This window comes from Nelusetta ayraudi, unplaced genomic scaffold (genome assembly GCF_046127955.1).
Source record: "Nelusetta ayraudi isolate G7.1 ecotype Tasmania unplaced genomic scaffold, CSIRO-AGI_Nayr_v1 ptg000019l, whole genome shotgun sequence".
NCBI lineage: Eukaryota > Metazoa > Chordata > Actinopteri > Tetraodontiformes > Monacanthidae > Nelusetta > Nelusetta ayraudi.
This window is the reverse complement of record NW_027466069.1, coordinates 8,829,715-8,855,830: the sequence shown is the minus strand read 5'-3', so window position 1 is coordinate 8,855,830 and position 26,116 is coordinate 8,829,715. Positions and strand designations below refer to the sequence as shown.

Below are 26,116 nucleotides of genomic sequence, written 5' to 3'. Positions count from 1 at the left end.
TCCGTCTCAACAGCAATGACATCACAGCTTCCAGACATGTGCCCGAGCACTCCTCTCTCTCTCTCTCTCTCTCTCACTCTCCATGAATCGTTTTATCTGCCCCTCAGAATTCTCCCCTCTACTTTCAGCTCCTCACACACACACACACACACACACACACACACACACACACACACACACACACACACACACACACACACACACACACACACACACACACACACACACACACACACAAACCTCCCACCCCTCCGCCGGCATGCAAAATGTTTTAATCAGCTTTCCCCCTGCTAAATGAGCTATAATGAGCGGCTTTATTAGTGAATATAATTCGGCAACACACTGAATGAGCGTGGTGGGGGGGGGAATTCTCGGCTAATTCCATTCGCTAATAAGGTGGAGCCGCCACCGGAGACGGACACGAGCCGCGCGCAGCGGGTGGGCAGGGTGGTGTGTGCGAGACACTTGCCTGAATCCAGTCTTCTTTCTCCTCGGCCGTCCTGTGAGGAAGACAAAGCAAATACGTCTTGGGAAAAAAAGACAAAAATCAACTCAAAGAGTGAAAAGACACTGTGAAATCAAGTCGTAACGCATTCCGGCCAGGAACAAAGAAATGACAGTGCCATGTATTCAGGCAGTCGACAGTTTGGACTCGCCCTATGAACTGAATGTCTTTTCTTTCATTCTCATGACCATTGACATTGCAGTTCCTCACTGAAGGCATCAAAACTACGTGTGAACACACGTGGAATCATGTAGGAAACATTGAACGTGTAAAATGACTCCAAAACATTTTATATTTAAATACTTCAAAAATATTCACCTTACTTAGAGCTATTGAACGTGTTTTTCTTTGTTGCATGATTACAGATATCTTGCTCATATTTTTGATGTCTTCAGTGTCTATCTGCAGTGTAGAAAGTTGGAAAGATTAAAAAATAAATAAATAAATAAATAAATAAATGAAAGCATGAGAAGGTATTTCCAAACTTTTGACTGGTAGTCGAGGTTAAAACACTCAACTTTCAAGGAGGAGGTAAATATCATATATAATACATGTCATGTTAATCAGGGCATCATTTGACAATAAAATGAAGGTTTCCTTCTTCAGAGTTTTTATTTGAGGATACTTCTTGGATAAAACCGTACAGTTTAGGACAGGGTGGAAGTTCAATTTCATTTCTTAAGATTTGTTTGTATACGAGTTCAGCTAATTTTCACAATTGTTTTCATTTATGCAATTTAGTTTATACTATTGGAATTATTGCAACTTTTTGATTAATAATTAATCATATGATCAGCTCCGTTATGTTTTTCCAGTCTTTTGTTTCTGGCTGCTGCGGCGGTACATCGCTTTGCATCATACTGTATTCGAAATGTTTACTTTTTTTGAACGACTTTCCTGACCGCGTCTTTGCCTAGAAAAGAAGAATTTCTCCCGAGCGAAACAAACACAGGCTCGTCTTTCCGCGCGCACCCGTCCTCCGTCCCTACCTGGCTTGCAGCTCCAGCGACCGCTTCTTGCCAATGATGGCAAACGTGTGCGGGAGGTTCTGCTTCACATTCTCCTGCACCTGAGGTCAAACAAAGAGCGGGACGGTTTTGTTCCAACCCGTCAGCGAGCGCGTCCACAATGAAATAGAGCGAGAGTGAAAACGTGGGTCTGTGGAGGAGAGTGTGGGAGAGCTGCGCACCTCCATGCCGGCGATGTCGATCCGCTCCCTGACGCTGAACTTCTGACCCATCAGTCTCAGTTTAGGCACACAGTACAGCACCATGTTGTTGAACTGGATCACAGACATGAAAACAAGTACAGTCGGTGTAAAGCCAAAAACCCCAGCTGGGTTTATTATGACGATTATTTTCCATCAGAATTTTGACGCGGCTCACCAGATAGAGGTATCGGTCCTGCGCCGTCCCGTTTTTTGCCGACATCTTCTTGATATGTCCTTCCTTGATGAGCTCATTGGCTGGGTTCACAATGTCCTCCTCGCCTCCCAGCCTTTCGTGAACCTCCAGCAACTTGTGCATTTTCTCCTGAGGGGGAAAAACTGTGTTGAATTTCAAATTTCAACTTTTTTTTAATTTCTTAAAAAAAAAAAGTTGTTTAAAAGTAACCTGTTCTAGGTACATTAGGACCATCACAGTATCTACAGGTGAATTGCTCTTTCCTGCCACTACACTGTTATAATGATATCAATTACGACTAGTTTAATTTAATTGATTAAATTCTTAATTGACAATTAATCAATAATCTATTAATTGTTAACATCCCTAATTTAAACATATTCATGGTTTTCCCAGTACAGACTGCCCCATGCACAACAAGCACCTTTATATTGATTTTCATAATGAACAGGTAAATGAAGTTACTGTGAAAAACACAAGCCAGGTTGCCAGACAGTGAGCGACTGATTCAAAGTTAGTCAGCCGTTGTCAAGAAACTCGAGGCAGGAAGCGGCGACTTCCTGTCTGCTCTGACTCTGACACCTCGCAGTTGTTTCGCAGTAGCGAGTCTTTAAATGGGTCCTGCAACATCCGAGCCCAGGGACGCACTGAAATGGCTGCAGAAGAGAGAATCTCCGGGTCTCACCATTTTCCGAATTGCCGCGTTGGAATGGTTGGCCGCGGTCGAGATCAGCTCCAGAGCCTCTGCAAACAGACAATCACAGATTAATAAATAAAAAAAAAAAAAAAAAAATCAATTGTGCAATTTCAAAGATCGTAAGGATTCATTTGGTTTTCAGGTAATCTCCCTCATCGGATCAAGCGAACGTCCAGAGTACTGATCAAACCAGAGGTTGCTTACACTGCAGCTTGTGAACACAGAGAGTCCTGCACTAATGCCTGCAGGTACCTGAGTCAGCTGTTTAAATGACGGCCGACATAAACAGAGGAGACACGTCTCTGAGCAAATGAGGGCAAAAGAGCCGTGATGAACTCCTTTTTCCACAGCGAGGATGAGAAGGAAGCCGTTAATAGACTGGAGACGATAGAGCCGAGTGAAGTCAGCGTCACGGATCTCTGGGAGGTGAAAAGGGGGAAAAACGCTTTTTGGGCCGGTGGGATATTCTTTGCTGCAGTACCTCGGGTGGCCACTGGGAAAAACCGCTGCGCCGCCATATTGCCAGTCCGGTATCCTGTTCTCATAATACATCCAGGCTCTCAATGGAGTTGTGAGCCAAGTGAAGCGTTGTCAGCCGTATCCAAACAGGTTTTTTTTTTCACCCTCTAGAGCAGGGGTGGCCAAACTTTATTTGCAACGGGCCACATGACAGAACTGCGTCATGTCGGCGGGCCACGAAAGTTCTGTTGACGGGGAGGGAGGGGGTGCTGGTTGGAAATTGCGTTGGGGGGGGGGGTTTATGACTGCCTTCACGGGGGCCAGACAGAGACACGCAGCGGGCCGGATGTGGCCCTGCGGGCCGTAGTTTGTCCGTGCCTGCTCCAGAGGCTCTGAAGTGGTTTTGCATTATGTGACGAACGGCCACAGACTCCTGCGGTCGGAGGGACAACAGAGTCGTAGTGACCTCTTGGCTCTAAACAAACAGGCTCTTTGAAGTCGACCGGGAGCTCGGCTCCCCTCTATTCTCGCAGCGCACTGTTTTCTGGCCTCGCCACTCCGATGGTCGTACGGCAGCAGACGTGCCTTTGGAATGCGAACCTCCCCTCAGGTTTTCTCCGTGACCTTTTTGCGTTTGTGAGTTACGGCATGACTGCTGGCTGAACGGCGGCCATGTACGCGGCAAACTATTCCAGAAATTTGCTTTTACGAATTTACGGAGCAGCTGTCGCCTCGACTTCTTGCTACTGTGGACTCGTATATCAATCGCGCTGACTCATTCTGGCGGAAAAAACAAAACGCACGAGAAAAAGACAGGAGGCGGAATTCCACGCAAGGAATCGTTTTCCGTCCTACAGTCGTGGCTCCAGGTGTAAAATGTAAAGGTTGCAAAAAAGTCTCACTCTCTGCATCTTTGCGGTCCAGAGTGTCTTCGGGCAGCTTCTTCAGGTAGTCTTTGAGCAGGAGCTCGTAGCGAGGAATCCGCTGAACGGGCTCCAGCATGTGGTGCTGCAGCGTCAGGTTCCCGCAAACATCCTGTTTCTGATCAGTCGAACGCAGAAACGACGAAGAAAAAGAAAGAACTTATTTACGACAAGGGAAGTGTTACAAGTTCAGCAAGGGCAAATGGGAAAAAAATAAAAAACAAAAACACATTAAAAAATAAAATAAAATTCAAAGGGGGAAACCCTACTTGTATGTTCTGTACGACGCTCTTGAACTGCGAGGACCGCTGCATCCAGGTGTTGACCAGGTCCATGGCTCGGTCAAAGTTCTTCACATATTCACCGTACATCTTCATGAACGGAGCCAGTTTTTGCAGGATGTCTCCAATTCGAGGGTTGGAATCCCTGCAGGGAAAACACAGCAGTTCGACATGTCAGTGGATCAGCATCTGCTCATTGACTCTGCATACATAAATTAACAGTGATTATTGTAGATTACTGGTAGTCACAATGTGATACTCAAATGCAAAGAAAGAAGCTAAGAAGCTACAAAGCGTCTTCGTTAATGTGAAATGTTCCGTAGAAATTTTTGGAGGCCAAAGCAGAGAGTTTTCATTCATATGCTGCGTACATCTAAAACAGACTAAACAGGACCATCCTCCCTTTTAAAGGTCCCATTATACGACGTTTGCTTACGCTGCCACTGAAAACAGCCGCAGAGTGAGAAGTCAGACAAAAGGTTCAAATAAGACTGAATACAAGAGGAAGGAACAAGAAAGAAGCGTTCTTTTTTTTCCGCATGAAAGAAGAGATTGCGCTGCTGCGCTGCTGAATCCTTCCTGTGGGCTTTCTTACACCAGCCCTCTGACGTCTGACTGTGCGCACGTCTTTCAACCTTCAAAAAAAAGATTTTAAGGGAAGAAAAAAAAAAAAAAAAAAGGTAGCGGGAGCTGCATCACCTGCATCACCAACGCCAGCTATGGATGAGTCACTAACGGTCGGGACTGGCACTGAAAATACAACTGAGTTCGGTTTGAGTTTGGTTTCCCGCTGACTTGTTAAAAAAAAAAAAAAAAAAAAAAAAGGCAGTTGTCTGTGTTTGTCTCTCTTGCATGAACCCTGAACGCACCACCGGACAACCAGACTGTGAATATCTCTGCTTGCAACGCCAAGACCAACGACGGAGCGGCGTCGGGCTGACGCTGTGGACGGCCGAGTGTTCGATCCTCACCATTCATCGGTGATGCGCGATTGGAGCTCGGGGAGCAGGAACTTGTGGTGGAAGCAGTAGATGGAGGAGATGTTGGAGAAGATCCCCGTGATGACGTCCTGAGGGATGCCGGCCTCTGTGAGCTTAGTGCAAAATTTCTGCAGGGAGAGAGAGAGAGAGAGAGGGAGAGAGAGAGAGAGAGAGAGAGAGTGAGAGAGAGAGAGAGTGTGTGTGTGTGTGAGAGAGAGAGGGGGGGGGGGGGAGGGGGGTTGCAAAGAATGAAAAACAAAAACAACGCAAAAACCTCACAACTATCTCCCACCACAACACCCACCTAATCCAGCCTGCACTCACATAGAAGGAATGTAAGTACACACACACACACACACATGCACACACACACGTTGGCCACATAAACATATTCAGTTTCTCCAGTAATGACTTGGCTTTGAGCTGCAGGAGCAGAAAAAAAGGCATCGTGTATGAACTCAGGAGATCTTTATTGAAACCGCTGATAGTTGTCATCGAAGGTATGTTTTTTTTGTTTTTTTTACCTCGTCACGATGACGGGCCCATTACAGCAACTCGAGGAGCTTCTCTTTTGAACACAAAATATATTTAAAGGTGAATTTAAGCTTATGTCAGAGTAAAAAAAAAAAAAAAAGAAAAATACAAAACTGTGAGCAAATAGTGTGTCAGCGTCTGGCTGCCTCTTCAACCCGTGGACCTGCTCCAAATGGACCTCGCAAGAGAAAGCATGACAGTAATTTGTGGCTTTATCCCACGAAAAACATGCGTGTGTGTATTTTAATTCCACTTCATGGCCACGAAATTTTTATCAAACGGTCACAATGTGAGTTTTTAAAACAGCAATGACTTCAAAACAGTGAAATGTAAGACAGGAATGTAAGAGCCTCAACTTATTATGACCTGAAGGGGGCACTCTAGGAAGATGAGGCTACTCAGTGAAGGCAGTGATTCTGCACCTCTACTCGTTCGATTGTTCTGATGCTTTTTTCTGGGTTTTAACGTACAGACAGGCAGCATGTGTGGATTTTATGTTAGATAGCGTGTTGTTAGATAGATAGATTTGTTTCTTTTGGGAGTCTTGCAGCTTTGGAACTGATCTGACAACAGAATTTCAGTCACGCAGTTTTCATTATATTTTTTGATATATTTTTTTTTGGTTAATCAGATGAAGTAAAAAAAACAAAAACAACAACAACTATAAATTTGTTAAAATATACTACAAAGCATAAATCGCTAAAGAATGATCACAGAAGTTCAGTGATGACCCCCAAAAGTTCATTAAGTTCTTCAAGTGCCAGAGTTGTTTCCACGGAAACTATTGTGGCATGAGGGCACCGACACAAAACAGGAAGTTAGACGTGAGACTCGTCTGCCTGCACTAGTAAATAAACCAGAAGTGCTCTTTCACAGAGGGGCAAACAAAAATTCCTCTACCGCATGAACTTCACAAAGAGGAAGGAGACGGAACCGACAGGTCTTCTGAAAAACACCGGAGAACACAAAATAGAAGAAGAAAAGCCAACGGCGGGCGGCGATGATCTTGAATATCAACGACGTCGCGATGTCCTGAGACGGCGAGAGAGGGACGAGCGAGAAGCAGGGCAGACTGGGAAGAGAACAGGAAGCTGAACATGATGTGGAGGAAAGACTCTGAATGCTGCTTTAGTTTAGGTCAACGAAAGTTTACAGGCAACTGTAAACTGGAAGTAGCCAAACAGAGAAAAAAAAAAAAACAACTCATTTAAATACATCCATGAACTGCTGAGTCATTCAAAAACACTAACAAGCTCAAAACCGCCCGGCTGCTACCAAACCAACAACCAAGAACGTTCACGATAATTACATTTTCTCGAGAAAATCATCTTGGAGATCAGAGTCTTGAGGTCACTTATGAGTCAGAGCTGCTTCAAAAGCCCACAGTCTTGATTCAAGATGGTCTTTGAGGAGCTTAATGCCCCTGAACGGCTGACACTGCCATATTTCTAAGGCTTTTCAGTGAGTCTGACTACGGAGCTGGACCACAACACTGCAGCCAGATCGTCCAAAAAAAGAATTTTCTAATTATGGAACAAACTAGGGAACAGTTGCTTACAGACAAATTTTTGAAAAAAAAAAAGAAGAGAAATAGAGATTAAAGAGATGCAACACACACACACACACACACACACACACACACACACACACACATACAGACAGACAGACACACACACACTTTTTCTCACATGACCGTGCTGACTAATCCAGTCACAGAGGACAGAGGGCTGTTGTCCACTGCCACTTTTAATCCAGCTCTGCCCCTGATCTCAATCGCTAAAGAACGCCGGCACAAATCAGCACTCAGAAATGTTTGTCGGCAAAAAAAAAAAAAAAAAAAAAAAGAAAAGAAAAGGGGGCCGACCGCCGAGGCGGTGTCACGTTTTTCAGAGCGCAGGAACTTTGGCCTCACCTGGTCGAGGAGGTCCAGTCGTCTGACGTAGGCTTCCTCGGTGTGGAGAAGCTCTTTGGCGATGTTCAGCAGCTTCTGGGCCTCGGAGGAACCCTGCGATGGAACACACACACACACACACACACACACACACACACACACACACACACACACACACACACACACACACACACACACACACAGAGAAAAAAAAGGGATTTATCTGGAGGCATCACATGTCTGGACACGATTTCACAGTAGTTAACATTAGAGAAGTGTCAGCTCGACTTTTCATAGCCCCAGTTGCAATGATCAACACGGCGTGCGGCGGGTGGTTTTCGATGGCTGCGTCGATCTACAGCGGCGTTTGTCATTAATAACGCCTTGAAAGCCGGCCTCGCTGCGGAACAAATGATTTGGCCAGGTCAAACGGAACCCGACCAATCGTGCCGCGCTCTTGCAAAGCGGTCGTCTATATTCGTTTCTTCTGCCTTTGACGACGCGTGTGCGTCGCCGGCGGTGAAACCGTGTCTGCTGTCGCCCCCCCCCAGCCCCCCCGCCCCCCCGCCCCCGACCTGCCTTGTCTTTATTTTCAGCCATTTTCTACACGATAAGCCTCATTACGCCGCTCGACGTAGACTATCCTCCATTATTCCATCCTTGTGCTGTATCATCGCAGCTCTTCCAGGTGGACGGAACGTGGCGGCGAGGCCGAATCCTTTACATTCCAAATCGTCAAAAAACAACAACGTCCTAAAAGCGGTCCTCATCCTCGGCAGCCTGTCTTCATGCTTTTAGCCGCGAGCTGATGCAGCAAAGAGGCTTTTGGTGCGAGACGAATGAGATCAGCGTTTGTTTGGCTGTTTTTTTTTTTCCTTCGAGGGTTTGTTGTCGAGTGAAAGAGGGCTAATCCGCTCACAGCAGTGTGGACGATCAGCCGAAACCTACAATGCCGCGTGCAGAATACGCATCTGTCGCGAGGCAGTGATAATATTAGCTCATCTAATGCAAATGAGATGGGAACCATTGTGAAGGCACACACATGAGGGTAAAACGGATGAGGAGAGGCGTCATTAAAGTTTAATCCCAGGGACGCTGGACGGGCGTCAGGGATGCGAAACACCCCCTCCACACACTGACACACACATATACACTGCAGATGGGACATGTTCACCAAAGATAAACTTATATTTTAGCCTCCTCTCCGCGAAGCACCGACATGTCAAAAACTGTCTCACGGTGCTCGGCGGACGACTAGACAGAGAGAGAGACAGAGAGAGAGAGACAGAGAGAGAGAGAGAAGAAAAAGTCTCTTATCGTGTTGAAAACCACATCCTCTACCGGGGCGTCACTTTTTTTTCCCCCGCAGCCGTAAACATGTCAGCTGTGCTGTCACGAACGCGGACTGACGTGCAGCCGCGTGCAGAGAGCGCCTCCAATAACAACACCCTTCCTCTGCGCGGCCCCGCTGCTGCTGTCAGGAAGCGGTGGGCAGGGGGAGATACCTGCAGGCCTGCTGGGGGTGCGGACGGTCAGCGCAGGCCCCTGAGTATCGACGCTGGTGCTGCCGCCGCCAGGCGTTTTCAGCAGCGCTGGATCTCTGCCCACTGAGTGCATAACCGTGCGAGCGCTCCTCTGAAAATGCAGATTTTTTTTTTTTTTAACGTCTTCGTCACCACTACACAATCTAATTTTATCAGACCCGCTACTTCCTTGCATCACTGTCAGTGACCTCCATGCACTCAGGTACATTCTGCAAGCATCAAAACCATTGTTGATGTTGATCTAAATATTTTCAACCTGTTATTTTCTGCATATACCAATGGCGCTGTATATTATTCATGTCATACCTGCACTTTATAGCAATAGTTCAGTTATTCGGTTGCACTATATATAAATATATATACAGATATATATTTATATATATATATATATATCGATTATTTACAGAAATATGTACATATATACACACATATGTACATAAATAAATGTATATATATGCATATATATATGTACAATATATGTAAATATATATACACATATCTTATATAATGTGTATATACTGTACATTTGTATTTAATTCACTGGGAAGCTCTTCTGGTTGCTACGGCACGCTAACTGCATTTTGCTGCTCTGTACTTGTGACGTGCGCAATGACGATAAAGTTGAACCTAATCGAATCTAATCTCAAATCCATTCTTATTTATTTATTCATTGATTGATTTATTTCCTGTAGCGCTGACACTGCCGGTACAGGAAGCGCTCCGCAGATGCGAGCCAGGAGGAAGCCGCCGCGCGCATTTGAGGGTATTGGTGTCGTTTACAATCGATAAGTCAGACGGGGAAACTTTATCTATCTGCCTCGCAGCCCGCCGCAGCCTCCCATGAGCAGCTTTCGGCCGGGACTTTGTCTATTTACGTCACGTCAGAGATGCTTTTAGGGAGAAGTTAAGACATGTGAGAGGCAGAGGGAGGTTCTAACGGCGTCTAGTGTTTCATGCGGCGCTATTGTTTGAAGCCGCGCAGCCAGTCTGGGATAATAATAGAAGCAAAGCCGCTTTTTCTTTTTTTTTTCCCACGATATGAAAAGAACTGTGTTCGGGGACGAGGCTATTAAAAGTCCAGGGTGTAAAATGTGGCTTGATTTATTATTTTTAAGGGTTAGGATTTGGGGTTAGGCTAACCCTAATCGTTTTATTCATTTTTATACTGGTAAGTATACTGCCAATAAATACATTAATAAAAGTGTATACTCACAGTACAATAAAAGTAATTTGGTTTTTCCACCTTTAGAATGGTTCTCAAATGTATATAAGAATATACAATAACGTATATTTTTTAAGGAAGCCGGTGTGGACAATGCAGTTTGCTTGACAGTGTGGTTCGTATTTAGGTTGAACAGTCGCGTCCTTAAAAAAAAAACAACGAAGAAGAAGGTGGATGAGGTATCTAGGTTTGCGCTCACAGGCAAAAGCAGTTCACCGGCAAGCTCAGGAGGGGGAGGGAGAGTGAAAGACGCTGCAGTCTAAAATGCAACCACTCGATGCCGCTGTTTTTTCTCCAAAATCTCCAAATATTAAACACTGAACCTTTTAAACCCGCAGGACACTTCACGGAAACAGTAAAAGATCCTGGAAAGTCTGTTGTGATGCCTGCACCACACCGGGGGAATACAACGGCGTCACCTGTCGACTTGACAAGTTTCAACGACACACGGCACTCACCTTGTGCGCCTCCGACTGTGCGTCGGCCAGATATCCCGACTGCCCGTCGGGCAGGGAGTGGATCTCCCCGCCGCTGCCCTCGTCCAGGTCGCTGTCCTCGTCCTGCGTCGAGTCCCTCTTGTTGCCCAGGGTCACGCAGCAGGACACGCTCTCCGTCTCGGTGACGCTGTCGTAATGGTCCTCCTCGTCGATGGCGTCCTCGTTGGGGAAGACCTCGCCGTCCACGGCGCACGACGGGCTGTCGATGCCGCTGTCCCGGTTCGGGATCTTCCCGTTGGGCTCCGACGAGTCGTGATTGTTGTCCAGGAGCTCGCGGGACGAGGAGACGTCCTCGGGCTCCACGCCGTCGAGGCAGACCACGCCGTCCTCGCCGCAGTCCTCCAGCGGGGCGTCCCCCGAGCCGTCCATGTGCAGGGACGCCAGACGGGAGAGTTCAGACGACGCCGGCTCTGTCCGTTCGGAGGGGGCGAGTGCAAATTTTTCCGCGGGCGAGGGTTCTCCTGCGGCCTTGGGCGAGGAGTCCTTGATGGCGATGTCGGACGCGGTGTCCATTGTCAGACACAGGTGAAGCTGGGACAGGGGGAGCACCCCCAGGATTGGAATCCTGGTAGAAGAACGAAGAAAAAGAAACAACGAAAATGATTCATCTGCATCGCTTGTAAGTGCAAAAGCCGATGAAACAAGAGAATAAGAGAAAAGCAAGAAAGGAAGGTCTTCAGTATTTAACATTAGTTTTAACCAGTCGATTAAAGGAGACAAGCTATTCTCATTTTCTGATCTTTATTATTGATCACAGAAAACAGCACGTTTAGCCCTCTGTTTGCAGCCTCCTGTTAAAAAAAAATAAAAAATCAACTCTCTGGCTTCCTGCTAAAAGCGATGCTTCGTCGCTCCTCCCACACGATTGAGAGTTGAAAACAAGGCGGCCAGGAGGTGGTCTCAAGTCTCGGGGGGTTGAAGGTTCCAACACCTGACTGGGCTTATTATTATTATTGTTATTTGTGCTAAGTTTTGAAGGGTTAGCTGGATGGCCCTGGTGCGCTTTCGTGACATCACGAAGGGCTGATATCAAGGACTGAGTGCACGTTTTTCAGAAGTGAAGCACGGAAAGTGTTCCTTTTTTCTGCATAACGACGGTGAAGCCATACAAACTAAAAACAGGTGCCAGATGAAACTCTGACGCGCGTCAACGCATTTCGATTCCCCAAACCGAGCGAAACACCAGCGCGGCAAGTTACGTTTTCGAGAGGAACCACCGGCGGTACCTTGAATTCTCGAACCTCTCGATGAGCAGCCCGACCTTCTGGGCCTCTTTCTGCGGCTGTCTGTCTCCCGGGCCGGGCGGAACGCCGGCGGGCTTGGGCTTGGGCGGAGGAGGGGGGGCGGGCAGAGGCCTGGAGGGCGGCGGCGGAATCCTCTTCGGTTTCTTGTCTTGCCCGAGGGCGAGCAGGTGCGCGGGTTTAGGGGGCACTGCGGGGGAGGGGGGGGAGAGAGCGAGAGAGAGAGAGAGAGACAAAACACACAACTCAGGCGGTGCAACAGCGGCGAGAGCAAAGGAGAAGTGCGGTGCAAACAGGTGCCGACAAATTTTTACCCCGTCAGGTGACGCGCAGAAAGCTGAGGGAGAAAAGCTCCATGGCCGAGTGGCAGCGAGCAGCCCGGCGGTTCCCGTTTAAAAGAAAATAATAATAATAAAAAAAAAAAGTCTGTGCAAAACACAAAGGTGAAGAGAAGACACGGCGGCAGCGACACAGTCAACTGCTGCAGAGGGAGACCAGCGTCGGCTTCATCCGCCGTCCGACTTCCTCATTTCAGAACAGGATGCTGACATGTGTGCGTGAGGCAGAAAGAAAGAAAAAAAAAAAAAAAAAAAGCCAGACGATTGACAGAGTGACGTTTTTAGACTCTGTTCTGCTGCAGATACTCGAGGGAGGACAAACTGACGGCAGAGTCTGGGCGTTTGCATGTCTTTCACACAAGTTTGATGTCAACCAGGAAAGCAGGAAACGTGAAGAGGAGCACTTCCAGTGCGCCTGAACAACACACAAACAAAACACAGCGACAACATCGATGAGGTGAAAGCAAATCTCTCTCTCTCTCTCTCTCTCTCTCTCCGATATCATCACACTACACTTTTAGTATCCTGGAAAGCGATGACACTGGTGTTTGGAACATTTGCTGTAGAGATGCTACAGTATTTTATTATAATAATATAATATTTTATTTCTCTTCTGCATTTGTTTTAAAACAAAACGCAGAACAAGTAGAAGCTTATTATCAATAGGAGGCTCACTGCATCTGAGTCATTTGTCAAAAATTGTTATTTGTAATCATAAGGACCGACAACTTTTTAAACGGCTGCGAGCGACCTGAAGCAACACGTTGAACCCATTTTAAGTGTTTTTCCTTCCAGTTGGGTCGTCTCGCATGAAAAAGAAAACAAAAAAAGAAACTTCAGATTTAGCCATCTGTTAAAACCACACCTAGCATCAAAAAAACTGCTCGATAGCCACCGACATCTGCTGTGTATCTGAGGCTGACAGCTAACGGCACCGCCGTCAAGTTTGGCAGAATCCGACCAATTTTCAGCCCTGATTCATCGGACTGCGTTTGCGACGCCGTCCTGTAAACGGAGGATTAAACCCTCACAAACACGCCTGTGTTGTGTGTTTCTCAACTGGCGGGTCGCAGAGCGGTATGGATTGGGTCGCATCTTCGTCGGAAGTTTACACTTTTTTCACCTTTTTTTTTTCCCCTTTAATTTTTTAGAGAGAAAATGTTGAACATCTATTTTTGCCGGACACACAATTTAATTCAATAATTCCCACGATTTATTGAATAGACGTGATAGAAAGTGGGCTAGCATTTTTATTTTTGTGGAATAAATTTGGGTCCTGACTTCATGATAAGGACAAAACAATGCAGGTCCTGAGCCTCCACCAGTTGAGAGCCACTGCTTTGGTAGGAAATCACTGCTGAAGTGAATTTCACCCAAGTCGTTGCACTCAAATCTTCACCTTTCAGCTGCTTTCTTCAGGGGTGGCCACAGCCAATCATCTGCCTCCGTCCAGGTCATTTCCGGGGATTAATCAACTCTTCTCGATTCCTCGTCCTCTTTCAACTCCATCCATAAATCTCCTCTCTGCTCTTCCTCCAGGCCTCCTGCCGCCTTGCCAGTTCCAACCCGTCACTGTCTACTTCACTCTCATCTCTGCGCGTCCCAAAAAAACATCTCAGTCTGGCTGCTCCATCACCTAAAATATGGGACATTCAATACTCCGGGCCCGAGCACGTGGAGTGGCGTCCTACTCTCCCAGCCGCTGCCCAAAAACACTGCGCTTTGATGGCGTTTAGCAGTCTTGAAACTTTGATCGCTTCCTAACGAGGTGACCTACTCAGCCGCGCGAGCGAGGCTGCGTTCGCGCCACATCACTGTCACAACACGGCTGCGTTTCCTCATCCATTTTGCAGCAGGACACTCTCGCGACGGCTGCCTCGACACATCTGGCGACAAGTTCAGCCACGGATCGCTGCCGCTGCCGCGGGTCCCGACGGTGAGGTGACCCGACGGTAATGGAAACGCAGCTACTGCCACACAGTGGCCGTGTGTTGATTATACACGACCGTTCAAAAGTGTGGGGTCACTCCACTGAACTCCATTGTAACCAGCTTTATGAAATATTTTACAGCACTGACCTTCTGTCATGATGGCTGCATATCACACTCAAATAGACAACTGTCATAGTCATCCTATACTGTGTGTGTTTAGCTCATTCTGACCGATCTCCGTGCGCTAGCACTGTTTTTAGAGCATTCCGGTGGATTATTTGATGAAGATGGTTATAGTGGAGTTCAATGCAGAACCGAGTTGGTGACCTCGAAATTTTGAACAGCAGTGTAGGAGACCTCCCTCACCCCCCAGCCGTGGCAGCTGATTCAGCGAAAGTGAGAATGAGTGTGAACGACAGCTGAGCTCAGTATCTCGTTCAGAATCTCACCCCCCCCCCCTACACCCTGACACCTGGAGGGGCGGGGTGTGAGGTGGTGCGGTATTTTTTCCCCTCCTTTTTTTTTTTTTTTTTTTTTTTACCTTGGGGTTTCTGAGCGGCCGGCGGTCTGGGCGAGGCGGAGGACTGGGGCCGGGGACGGACGGCGGGCCTGTCGTGACATGGTCTGGAGGCGGGACCTTTCTTCAGCAGCCGGGGAGAACATGGGAAGTCCACCGGTCCACACTGGTACTGCAGGGGGGAGGCGGGGAGGTCTGCAAAGAAAGACAATATCAGTGGAGGGCAAGCGATCGATAGAATGAGATTAATCCGGGACACGAGGCCGGCGGAGTGATGCAACCAGAGCGCAGCAGTTTACACCGGGGCGGGTGACCTTGAGCTCAGTGTGCGTTTCAGGATGTCAAGTGGCGGCGGGGGGCGGGTCATCCCGACAACCACCAGACCTGAGGCGGGACAGAGCCGCGCTGCCTCCACAGCGCTTTGTGTCACTGCTCATTAGCCGCGCGTTCGATTAATCCTGACTTTCACTGACTGAGAGAGACTGAAAACCACAACTGCAACAGTCACAGACTGCATGTGGAAACGAAAGACAGAGCATTCAAAGTTGCGGTCAGTAGATGTTTAGAGAAATAAAAATATTTTGTTGTTATTTCTGGCATTCTGAAATGAATGCAGCTGAAGAAACATTTAAAAGATGGAATCTGCATGAAAAAGCATGCATTTGACCCCTTTTTTTTTCAATTAGGCACTACATTTTCCATATTAGGTAAACATGAATAAATGGAATCAAAACTAAAAAAAACTAAAAATAAAACAAGTACAGTAATCTTGCTGATAACAGTAACACTTGCAGAAGTTCAACCTGCTTGGCCGTTTATTCATTGATCCCTTATATCAGCCTCACGAGTCACTAAACACAAATTCCAACAGGGAAACTGGAAGACTTTTGGATCTACTTTCAATATGACGCATAGCGCGTGTTTGTTCTGACAGCTGCCGTTTCCATTCGATCTAGCTAACAATCTCTTGGAAGATTGTACCGACAGTAAATATTAACGGGGTAATAATTCGACGCAGAGAGTCACGCAACTGGAAAACCCCGGTGGCTGTGATGTGGCTATTTTAGCCGCGCCGCAGGCAGTGAAAGCAGAGAAATCAGCCGGTAATGAGACCGTTGGTTGCTTCCCCTTTGCGGCTCAGCGAGGAATCAAGAATCAAGAAGCTCACTCTGCTGATTTACCGAGCAGCAGGGATGAATAAACGGACTCAGAGTCAGGATAAATTGCATTCAGTCTGACTTCCTCTCACTCCTGTTCCTGGAGACGAAAATGTCATCAGCCTCCAGCCGGCGTTTCTACTAATTCCATCTCTATGTCTGGAGACAACTCATGGAGTTCAGTTAGAAAAAAAAAAAAAAAACCCACTTGACCTACGAACAAAGAGAACTCAGCAACCCGGAGCCGACGGAGACTTCTCCTGGGAAAAACAAACTGCAGCGGAGAAAGAGAAATAGGGGCCGTTGCCCCGGGAAACTCCAGAGAGAGAGAGAGAGAGAGAGAGAGAGCGAGAGAGAGAGAGAGAGAGAGGAGCGAACACCGGCTCGCACGGCTTCCAGGTTAATTAGAATCCCACAAATCACGGAGCCGCTCTAACCACACAGCCATCAGGGCTCCAACGGACTGCCAAAGCCATCGAAAAGAACACTCAAAAGGTAAAGTAGCGCAGAAACGGCCGATCAGAGCGAAAGAACAGTACCTTGCCTCCAACTGTGCAGGTTCGCATATCCAAAGTCCAAAGAGCAGGTAAGTGGAAGCGTCTCCCGCACGTCACAGGACTCCACTCAAAACCAAAACAAACCCCGCCCCCGCAGTTTAACCAAAGTCCACATGGGCAGTTGCACGCACGCACACACACACACCTTCCCCTATGATTTCCCAGGTGTGTTTGAGAGCCTCCACCTGTCCTCGCTACCTGTCAAACCTGATCCCAGCCAGTAACGGCTCCTCCCCGCCCAGCCGAGGCCGACCGGCATGACGTGCGTGTGAGTCCCGCTGGAGGTCTGATTTTCACCCAGACGCACTCAGACAAAAGGCTGCCGTTTGAAAACCGTGAGTCAGCCGCCCCATTGATCGCGACTGTGAGAAATCCGAAAAGGTGATCATTAGTACCGCGAGGACGAACTCTCGTCTGAGGTCGGCAATTATCCGGCGCTGCGTTCCGGTCAGTGAGAGAGCCGAGGAAATTGCATACGATGTGTGAGATCGAAGAGCAGCCGTCGATGGCAAACAAACACCCAGATAAAAAAAAAACAAAACAATTTTCGCTCGCATCAAGTCAGCGCTCGTCACTTTAATGAGACAAAGCAGGTGAGAGACAGCCAGCCTGTAAAGCCCAATCAGGAAAAGTCAGTGTTGTACCGGATGCTTGACTTGTCAGAAGGGACAGAAGGAACGGAACGAGAAGCACGCAGACGCCACTTAGAACATCCTCTCTCAGCGCAGTGTATGGGGGGGCGGGGGTAAGGGGTTGCTGTAAAAATATTCAAATGCTCGCAGGTATTTGTGACAGGCGATAAAAGGGACGTGACACCATGCAGTGAAACTGATGCTGTCATGTCACAGGAAAAGCACACGAGGAATGTCCCTCTTATCCTCTTATGTCACTGCGCGCTGCTTTCACCTCGATGCAACCTCGGCTTCTTCCTCGAATCGCTTGAAACATCGCTGTTGCTCAATCTGCTCTCTTTTGATTCCTCGTCCAATCAGAATGCACCCGGCTGAGGGTCGCGGCCTTTTGTGTTTTTGTGTTTTTGTGTATACTGGTAATAAAAATAGAATACAGACATATATGCAGATACTTTACATATAAATGTATGCGTATATACGTGTATATAGAGACATAAATACCATATATACATACATATAAAAATATATACAGTATACACACATACAAATACACAGACACATATATATGGATAAAAACAAATGAGATCATGCAGCACTTAAGATGTACTTATGTTAGTAGCTCGCTGTGTTTCCATTACCCCTAAAATTGCGCAAAACCTAAATATCGCAATAAAAAAACTGGTTGGAAACACCTAAACATTGAAAAACCTCTCAAATACCGCTGAAAGTTTTTTATACTCTCATAAGGTGGTTTGTCAGACATATCGATATAGAGGTATATCGCAAAAGTGTCATGGAAACACTTTATTCGCAGTTACGCGTCACCGGATGTGATGTACGGGGTCACGTGACCAGTTCACTTCAAGTGAAAATGTATGGACGGAGGAGGAGACGCAATATTTTTTTTTTTTACAAGTAATCAAAGAGAAAAATATAACAACCATTTTTGACAGCAAACAAACGGAAACGGAAACAAACGCAAACGTAACTCTTGTAAAAATCTCATCCTTTACGCGCTTCAAACCCTTCAACGCAATAGACCTGCAAATCGCAACAGCACTAGAAATATGGCTACCAGAAATATCGCTTTTATTTTGCGGAAAACTGTAATGGAAAGGCAGCTAGTGTCACACTTTACTTTGTAGTAGCTCGAAAGCACAACTATCATTGGCTCCTACATTTTAAACAGGCTCTTCCGTTTTCATTATTATGCATTAAAATAGAAGCTTTCGCGCACCTACGTTGAGACCCAGGAGATACGCGGTCTGAAAAGCACACACACACACACCAAGAAAAGAAAAAATAGTACAAACGTAGCCATCTGTCACTCACCACCCACCCTAAGGCGACCCCCTCCCCCTCCTCCACCCCTCCACACAGCCCTTCATTACCCATCATCCCCTGAGTACGGTGCTCCTGCCCCAGTGCCGTCAGTCGGGCAGGCTGATCACTCACATGCAGCATGGGGTCTCTCCAGTCAGTCGGGCCAGACGGCCGCTCAATCACTTCTCAGAGCAGCGACACGCTGTCATCGCTCCAATCACCTGCGCGCTTCTCCGCTAAGACCCTCAGCTGAACCTCGCTGACACTCCCGTCTCATTATTTCTACATCCAACGCTAAATTTCCCCGCGTCTCTCCATCCTCCCCACCGCCCACACCACTACTCTGCCGCCACTTCCAGCAGTATTGATCTGGTCTGTGTGGTCGGACAGATTGGCCCTTCCATCTAATGACTGCCGGACACGCGATAGGCTATCGCTTTCGCGATCGCTGCCGAGCTCAGAAGAGGGATTTAGCCGTTTCACCCGTGCAGGATTGTGATGTCATTACTCCTTCAGCATGCGCAGCCTCTGGAATTTATTCCCAACACTTTATTTACGGGAGACAATTACCCGGCAGGAAGCATTGCTGAGAACTTTAGAATGTTGGCAAGGGGACAACAGCGCCAAATGTAGAAGAAAGGAAGTGCACATGACCGAGGGGGCGGCCGCCACCATTAGTTTCAGCCCGTTATCCAACACTTCAGATCCACTCCTCCCATTCTTACACCTCCACCCCTGACTCCTCCAGGATCAGGGATCAAGAATGTTTATCACCATGCCAAACAATTACATGCCAAAGCAAAACGTAGCACTCAAGGTCCCGGTACAGCCATAAAAAAAACAACCCTCGAGTGAAAACAAGCTGAAAAATAAAGAAATGAATATGCGGGAAGCGTACAATAATGAGTCTAAAATGGATCGAAAGTGCAAGGTGCCCTGCGGAGGAGCCCGAATGCTCTCAAAATGTGCAGTAACAGAGTGCGTCGTCTTCATCTGTGCAGCAGGGGACAGTAATGAGCACTCTGACCTTGATTTCCTGTTTTTAGCCGAACCCAGGATGTTTAAACCCCTTAGCCATAAATCCACACAGTCGCACACACTTGAGTGTATAGCTGCGAGTACACATGTACGTGTACAACAGGCAAAAGTAAGCGAAATGCGCGAACACGCGGTTGTAATAAGACAGAAGCTAAATGGTTGTTTGCTGTATTTAGCAAAAAATCCTGAAACAGGAGAGGATGCTGACTAGTGGCATTTGTGCTTTCTAGCAAAAATGTGTGATCCTTTTCTCAAGCATGAAAACATACTGACGTTAGAAACCATCACGGTTGGGGAAGAAAGCCCAGAAGGGGGAAGAAAAACTCCACAAAACGCCTGCTAATCTTTCAGGGAAGGAGCGCCTGCCTATTCGGCAAGAGTTTGCATTGGGGGGCGGGGGGGCGGGGGGGGCAATCGCTTTTTTTGACAGGATGCGAGCGGACTCAGTGAAAAGAGGAAACAGAGCCGAGGGGAAATCTCACTGTCTGCGCTGACAGCTGCCCCAAGGATCTACGATAGGTTCTCAATCTCCCACCATCAGCAGATTTCCTCTCCGAGTAACGAGGCCTCAGCCTCCCTCCGATCCCCCGCCAGGATCAGCAGCTATCTAATCGCGTGCAGCAGCATCTGGCCCCAGATTACGCCACCCGCATTCGCATATTTTTTTTCCTTATTGTTCTCTGCAATCATAATCAGCGACGCTCTTTTTTGCAAACACGCACGCACGCACGCCCGGCTGTCCATCACTTTCACCTCTGTGGAGGCCTTTTGTTGCGTTGTTAGGGGTTAGTGGAGCCTGAAGTCCCTCCTGTATCATGGGTTGCCAGGAGCTGTGGGCCGGCCGGGTGGGTGCAGGGAGGCAGGGAGGGAAAGTCATCTTGTTAGGTCCGTCCGCTCGTCCTAAATCAGGTCAGCGGGCACAGCAGGCACACTGACATGTCTCCCTAACTACATGGGAGGATTTCAACAGCTTGCGCTGATTAGAGAGGACCCCCAGATTTCGGGAAGCTGGATGAGCGACGGAGACGGTGAGAAAAGTTGCTCAGACAGCCTCAAAATTGTCCACGTTCTCAAATACAGCCCAGATATATTTGTGGAAAAGGCTTCTTTTTGTGTTTAAAAAGGCCCCAAACAAATAGAGCAGGTTTTAGTCGGGGATCTGCAAAACAGATGGGTGGATGAGCAAAAGCTGCAATATCTGGAGACACACAGCATGTGGCAAAAGGCTGCACACAAACTAAGACTTACTTCCTTAATATCGCAGTGCCAGAGACCCAGTGGGACCGCTAACTAAATCTCCCTGGAAATGAATCTGTCATCGCACCTTGACAAAAGCAAAGAAGAGGCTACTGCCATGGCAACAAGGCCGATCTATATCGCTAATATAGACAGGTAGGCCATTGGGTGCTATAATAAAAAACAATATTTGCTCTCAGCCGACGCCCAACAACCAGGAGGAGGCTCTCGGCGTCGATGTGACCGACAAACAATACACGTGGTTCAAACCACAGACTCGCATCAAGAGGAGGCCGAGGAAGGACGCAGTCACTTTAGAGCGTGAGTCAAGGCAGCGTTTAATCTCGCGGTCGTAGCCACGCGTCATGGAAGAACACTCAGAATTTAGAGCTGCCAACAACACAATGATTCAAGGGCTCCGACGTCACCATTAGGAATTTTTCACAGCCCATCGTCGGAGAGGCCGGCATGTCCAGCCAAGCTGGCAGGACACGCCGGCCTCCCTCTGATTCACAGTGGCCACTACAACCACCTCCTCCTCTATCACCTCCACCACCATCTCCTCCTCCTCCAACCCCACCACCACCAGTTCCATCACGACCACGGACACCACCACTATCACCTCTACCACCACTTCCTCCTCCTCCACAACCACCACCACCTCCTTCATCACAACATCCACCACCATGATCACCTCCTCCACCACCACCTCTTACTCTACCACCTTCACTTCCTCCATCATGACCATCGCCACCACCATGATCACCTCCTCCACCACCACCTCTTACTCTACCACCTTCACTTCCTCCATCATGACCATCGCCACCACCATGATCACCTCCTCCACCACCACCTCTTACTCTACCACCATGATCACTTCCTCCATCATGACCATCTCCACCACCATGATTACCTCCTCCACCACCACTACAACGATCACCTCCTCCAGCACCACCAGCAAAGTCACCTCCTCCTCCACCATCATGGTCACCTCCTCCTCCTCCACCACTACAAGGGGTCTTTCATAAACAGTGAGAATCGAGCCCTTGTCCGCATGACGCAGAGGACCACAGTAGCCCTGAGCATTACTGTAAAAGGAAGCAGCCAGAAAAATTGGCAATTAGGGCGACACACAAGCAGGAGAACAAGGACTTTTACAAACCTGCCTGTGGTGACGAACGGCCGACTGTCCCACAAACGGCTCAATGGCTGCTTTCACCGGGCAAACGCTGAAAGGCCCAGGAATGGCAGTTCTGCCCAACTGACCTTACAGCACGACTGCCGGGGGCGGGGGGAGATTGCCAACAGCTGGTGCTGTGGAAATTAAAACCAAAAAAACAAAAAATACCCAAACAGCTCATTCCACTGTCACTGGGTCACAGGTTTGAGTCACCAGTCGCTGAATCTACTTTTCGATCGCTGCTCCACCCATCCAAAGGAGGTGGATTGCCCCTTTTAATCTCCTGGATCAAGGCTTGATCACTATTTATAGCGACTAAGAGGCGCTGCAGTGTGACTGTATGGATGGGTCGACGGTTCATTGATTGGTGGGATTAACCAATCATTAAGGGCGGACAGGACCCATTGAAAACAGCAATTTCACTCAGCGTGGGATTGATTAGCTGCCGACCGCTCAGTGACCAGGAACGAGACGTCGGGCTCAAAAGAAGTAACAACGACACGTTTAAACATGGAACCAATTGTGAGGTGTTCCAATGTGTAGCACAGGCCACTTAATGGCCGCCGTCAAACTGCTGCAAAGCCACCAAAGAAAGAGAAAACATTCAGCCGCTACCCAAGAAGCACCGGCGGCCAAACAATTTCTTTTTGCCAGAGCGAAAGGCGACACATCTTGAGAGAACATTTCACAGCCGACTAATTTAGCGCCTCGCGCCGCGCCGCACAATTACACCTCTGGAAAAGCCGCCCGCCGCCAACAGAACAACAGAGGAAGTGGTAAATGTAGAGCACGTCCACTGAATCCACTTTTCCACTCCGCTGACGGACATGTTTGTTGGGGAAAAAAAAGGTGTTTTTGTCGCAGAGGGAAAATTGAGAGGGTGGGCCGGTTCCCTGTGGCGAAGCTATTCCTACGCAATATATACGTGAGTCAGGGGCCGCCAGCCACGATTAAATGATTTATAGCCGCTTTTGCTTTACTTGCCCAATTCTGGGTAATTAATGACAACAACAACAAACATGACTCATTAGTTTTGTAGTTTGAGACCAAGAAACAACAATGACTTCAATTATTGCCAAGAAAATAACAAAAAGGGTTTCTTTGTTTTCACGAACAAAAAAGTTGCTTTTTTGGCTGGTGACTGACTGTCTTTTGTTTGCTGAAAATGTTTTACTGAATTTTCTGGAAAGGACAAATCGACCATTATTTTCACAACAGAGTCGAGGCGTCGCTGAAGAGGTAGAAACACCAGCATTATCATTTTCCCTCTGGTGAGTTCGCATAAAAAATACAAATGAAACCGAATCTTTTCTCAGAACACTTTGCACAAAGATTTTCGACAAAATTCTTTGGAATTCATTCATTTCGGGCCACCGTGGCTGCAGCACTACTTGACTTCAGATTTCTCTTTAATGCACTTTACTTTTCTTTCCTATCACGTGACCCGAACCACCTCTGCATAGACGAGGCGCCGCCCCGTCATCCGTTCCATACAGGACGGATGTTGCAATGTGTGCAGTGGGCGTGGCCTGTAGAGCCGCTGACAAACTGTCCCGCGGTGGGGGCCGGCCCCGCCCGGCGCAGCTCGACCTGCGGCCGCCTCGCAGCCGCTCAAGTGTTGGCCTGGCGAATTCCAGAGAGGGCGTGTGACTCTGTGAAGAATTGGGTTGAGGAGGGTCAGCAAACCCACTGCGCTCATACACACTCACACGCTGGCACATCCAGACCAAAAGGTCACGGCGCACTCAACACCGACACATCTTCTCTGACGTCAGCATCGGCTTTTTCTTTTCTTTCAAAATGTCACTTGGCACTTGAACAGCAGCTTCAGCATTCAGCAGCTCTTCCAGCGAGGAGCGTCGGAGGCTCGTGCTGCAAGTGTTGCAGCTGCAAATTCTTACAGTGAAGTGGTAGCTGAAATATCAAATTTTACATTTTAAAATGTTTAAAAATGTAGCTTCGAATCCATCATTTCCAAGCTGAGGTGTGTTTGTGGATGAGAGGTTCAGCACTATTACATTACGACAAAGAAGCCAAGGCCAACCCAAGAGTCGTACAGTACACTGACTGTGCGAAGTGAAGGAGAGGTGTCTGCCTCACTCCAGGTGTACACTCCACAGACTATTAAAGGCTCCTGTTTCCTCACTAATGGTTCCAGTATTTCCTTTGCTGCAGCGCATCGAGACACGTCGGTGAAGCCACGCGGGAGCGGCTGATCCCAGCGCTCAGAGAAAAACTGAGATCCTCCGCCGACTCCCCACTGCACACAGTCAATCAACGGTACAAAAAAAAAAAAAAGAGGATTTAAACAAAAAGCCTTGCAACCCGCTGTAGCTTGCAGGCCACAAAGCACACGCAATAGTCTCTCAAATGACGCCTTAATGGTTTGCAGAAGTTTAAAATGGTAATCCATCTGATTGTTTGGAGCACCGTCTTGCTAAGTCTCAGCTGAAGTCTCAGCTGAAGTCTTTAATTTCTTTAACTTTTCTTTGCGCAACTGCAGAAGTCAGCAAAAAGTGACAAACAGGCGGAGGGGAGGATCGGTATGACTGATGGAAAGACTTTAGAAAGCATTAAAAATCATTTCCAGGAACAGTGTGGTGAAACCTGAAAAATGAACCCGCTCTAAAGTCAATAGGTAAAAGGTTAATAAATAAAAAAAAAAGAGAGGCAGCTCAGATTTGTCAGGAGGTGAACCAGACGTCAGTTTTACCTCTTAACGGCATTGACCTTGAAACTGGATCGTATATTTTTTCACCGCCTGTGGCTAAAGGAGAGCCAGGATTCAAGCTCTCTATACAGTCCCGACCTGCAGACGACCACCACACTGCTCACCTGTCAGCGCCGAGCCATTGTCACCCATTTGAGGCCGAGGTCTTGTTTTTCGGGGCAACGCGGATCTAATGAACTCCGCAGACAGAATGAATCAGAGCTTGCAGCCACCGTGAATCAACGTCAGCGCGCGACAAAGAAGCATCATCGGGTCATTTCCAGGGTGCTGGTGTCATTTCTTGCAGAGTTCGCTGCAGCAGCAGTCAGGCTGTGAGACGTTCATCCCAAAGTTCTCACCCGCTGTTCTTCTGCTTTCGCGCTGATGAGCTTTTAATTCGGTTTTTCAGCGCGTCTTCTCCTGTCTCACAATGTGACGCACAACAACCATTTTGGAGCCGAGACCAAAGACTCTGCCACGTTTTCCTCACAGTGGTTATAACATATTGTGGACAGGAGGGATGCAAATTATCGAATAATTCATTAATCGTTAGTTGTTGGCCTTATTGATTGATTAACGATGAATTGATCAGTGGCGATTTTCCCTGAGAACCTAAATTTCAAGTCAAGTTAAAAGCAACAAGGTATATTATCACAGTATCTACAGGTGAATTGCTCTTTCCTGCCACTACACTGTTATAATCATATTACCTACCCGTGTAAAAAATGTTCAATTAATGGGGACTAATTAAATTTAATCGATTAAATTCTGAATCGAAAAATTAATCGATAATCGATTCATTGTTAACATCCCTAGTGGACAGCCAATAGTAAGTTCTTATTATTGCTACTAATCCACAGATCCAGAAGGGATATTCTAAAAAAAATCAACCCACGCAAGAGCTCCGCGCACGTGTTGCCGCAGGAATTTGTGAAGTTTGCACAACAACAACGCGCCCTTTAATCTGCGTTTTCGAGACGGTTTCTCCGGAAGCGTGCCAATCGCAGACAGGTGAACTGCTCAAATCAGCAGATCGCCAGGGACAGCTCAGTGTTCTGAAACTCACCATTTATGGCAAGTTCCCAAGTTCCTGCGAGCGGCGCCATGTGCGCGCTACACATGTAATGACTTCCCACTTTACAAGGAGACGTTACCGCTCCACCCCCCCACCCCCCGCCGAGTGAAAGGGGAGGGCCAGGAAAGAATTACCCAGTCGGCGTCCCTCAAGGACTGTATATACGTTGAGAGGAAAAAAAAAACTACACTGTTCGCCCCGGAGCATGAACGGTAGTAAACGCGAGGATGAAAACACTTGCGAGT

The 26,116-nt window shown here is 47.6% G+C and overlaps 1 protein-coding gene across 2 annotated transcripts in view; it reads right to left on the bottom strand.

Moving 5' to 3' along the window:
• fgd (faciogenital dysplasia) overlaps positions 1–26,116 on the bottom strand; it is a 56,636-nt gene that overhangs the window by 6,727 nt on the left and 23,793 nt on the right. The window contains exons 2-13 of one of the 2 annotated variants that reach the window (XM_076026995.1): positions 14,988–15,158; positions 12,163–12,367; positions 10,898–11,501; positions 7,695–7,787; positions 5,240–5,376; positions 4,257–4,413; positions 3,967–4,105; positions 2,594–2,652; positions 1,891–2,037; positions 1,695–1,787; positions 1,495–1,574; positions 470–500 (exon numbers count right to left, since the gene is read on the bottom strand). In XM_076026995.1, the coding sequence (XP_075883110.1) occupies positions 470–500; positions 1,495–1,574; positions 1,695–1,787; positions 1,891–2,037; positions 2,594–2,652; positions 3,967–4,105; positions 4,257–4,413; positions 5,240–5,376; positions 7,695–7,787; positions 10,898–11,501; positions 12,163–12,367; positions 14,988–15,158 (1,916 nt within the window). Of the gene's footprint in view, positions 1–469; positions 501–1,494; positions 1,575–1,694; positions 1,788–1,890; positions 2,038–2,593; positions 2,653–3,966; positions 4,106–4,256; positions 4,414–5,239; positions 5,377–7,694; positions 7,788–10,897; positions 11,502–12,162; positions 12,368–12,491; positions 12,712–14,987; positions 15,159–26,116 lie in introns of those variants that run through there. The other variant, XM_076026996.1, reaches the window with a different exon arrangement.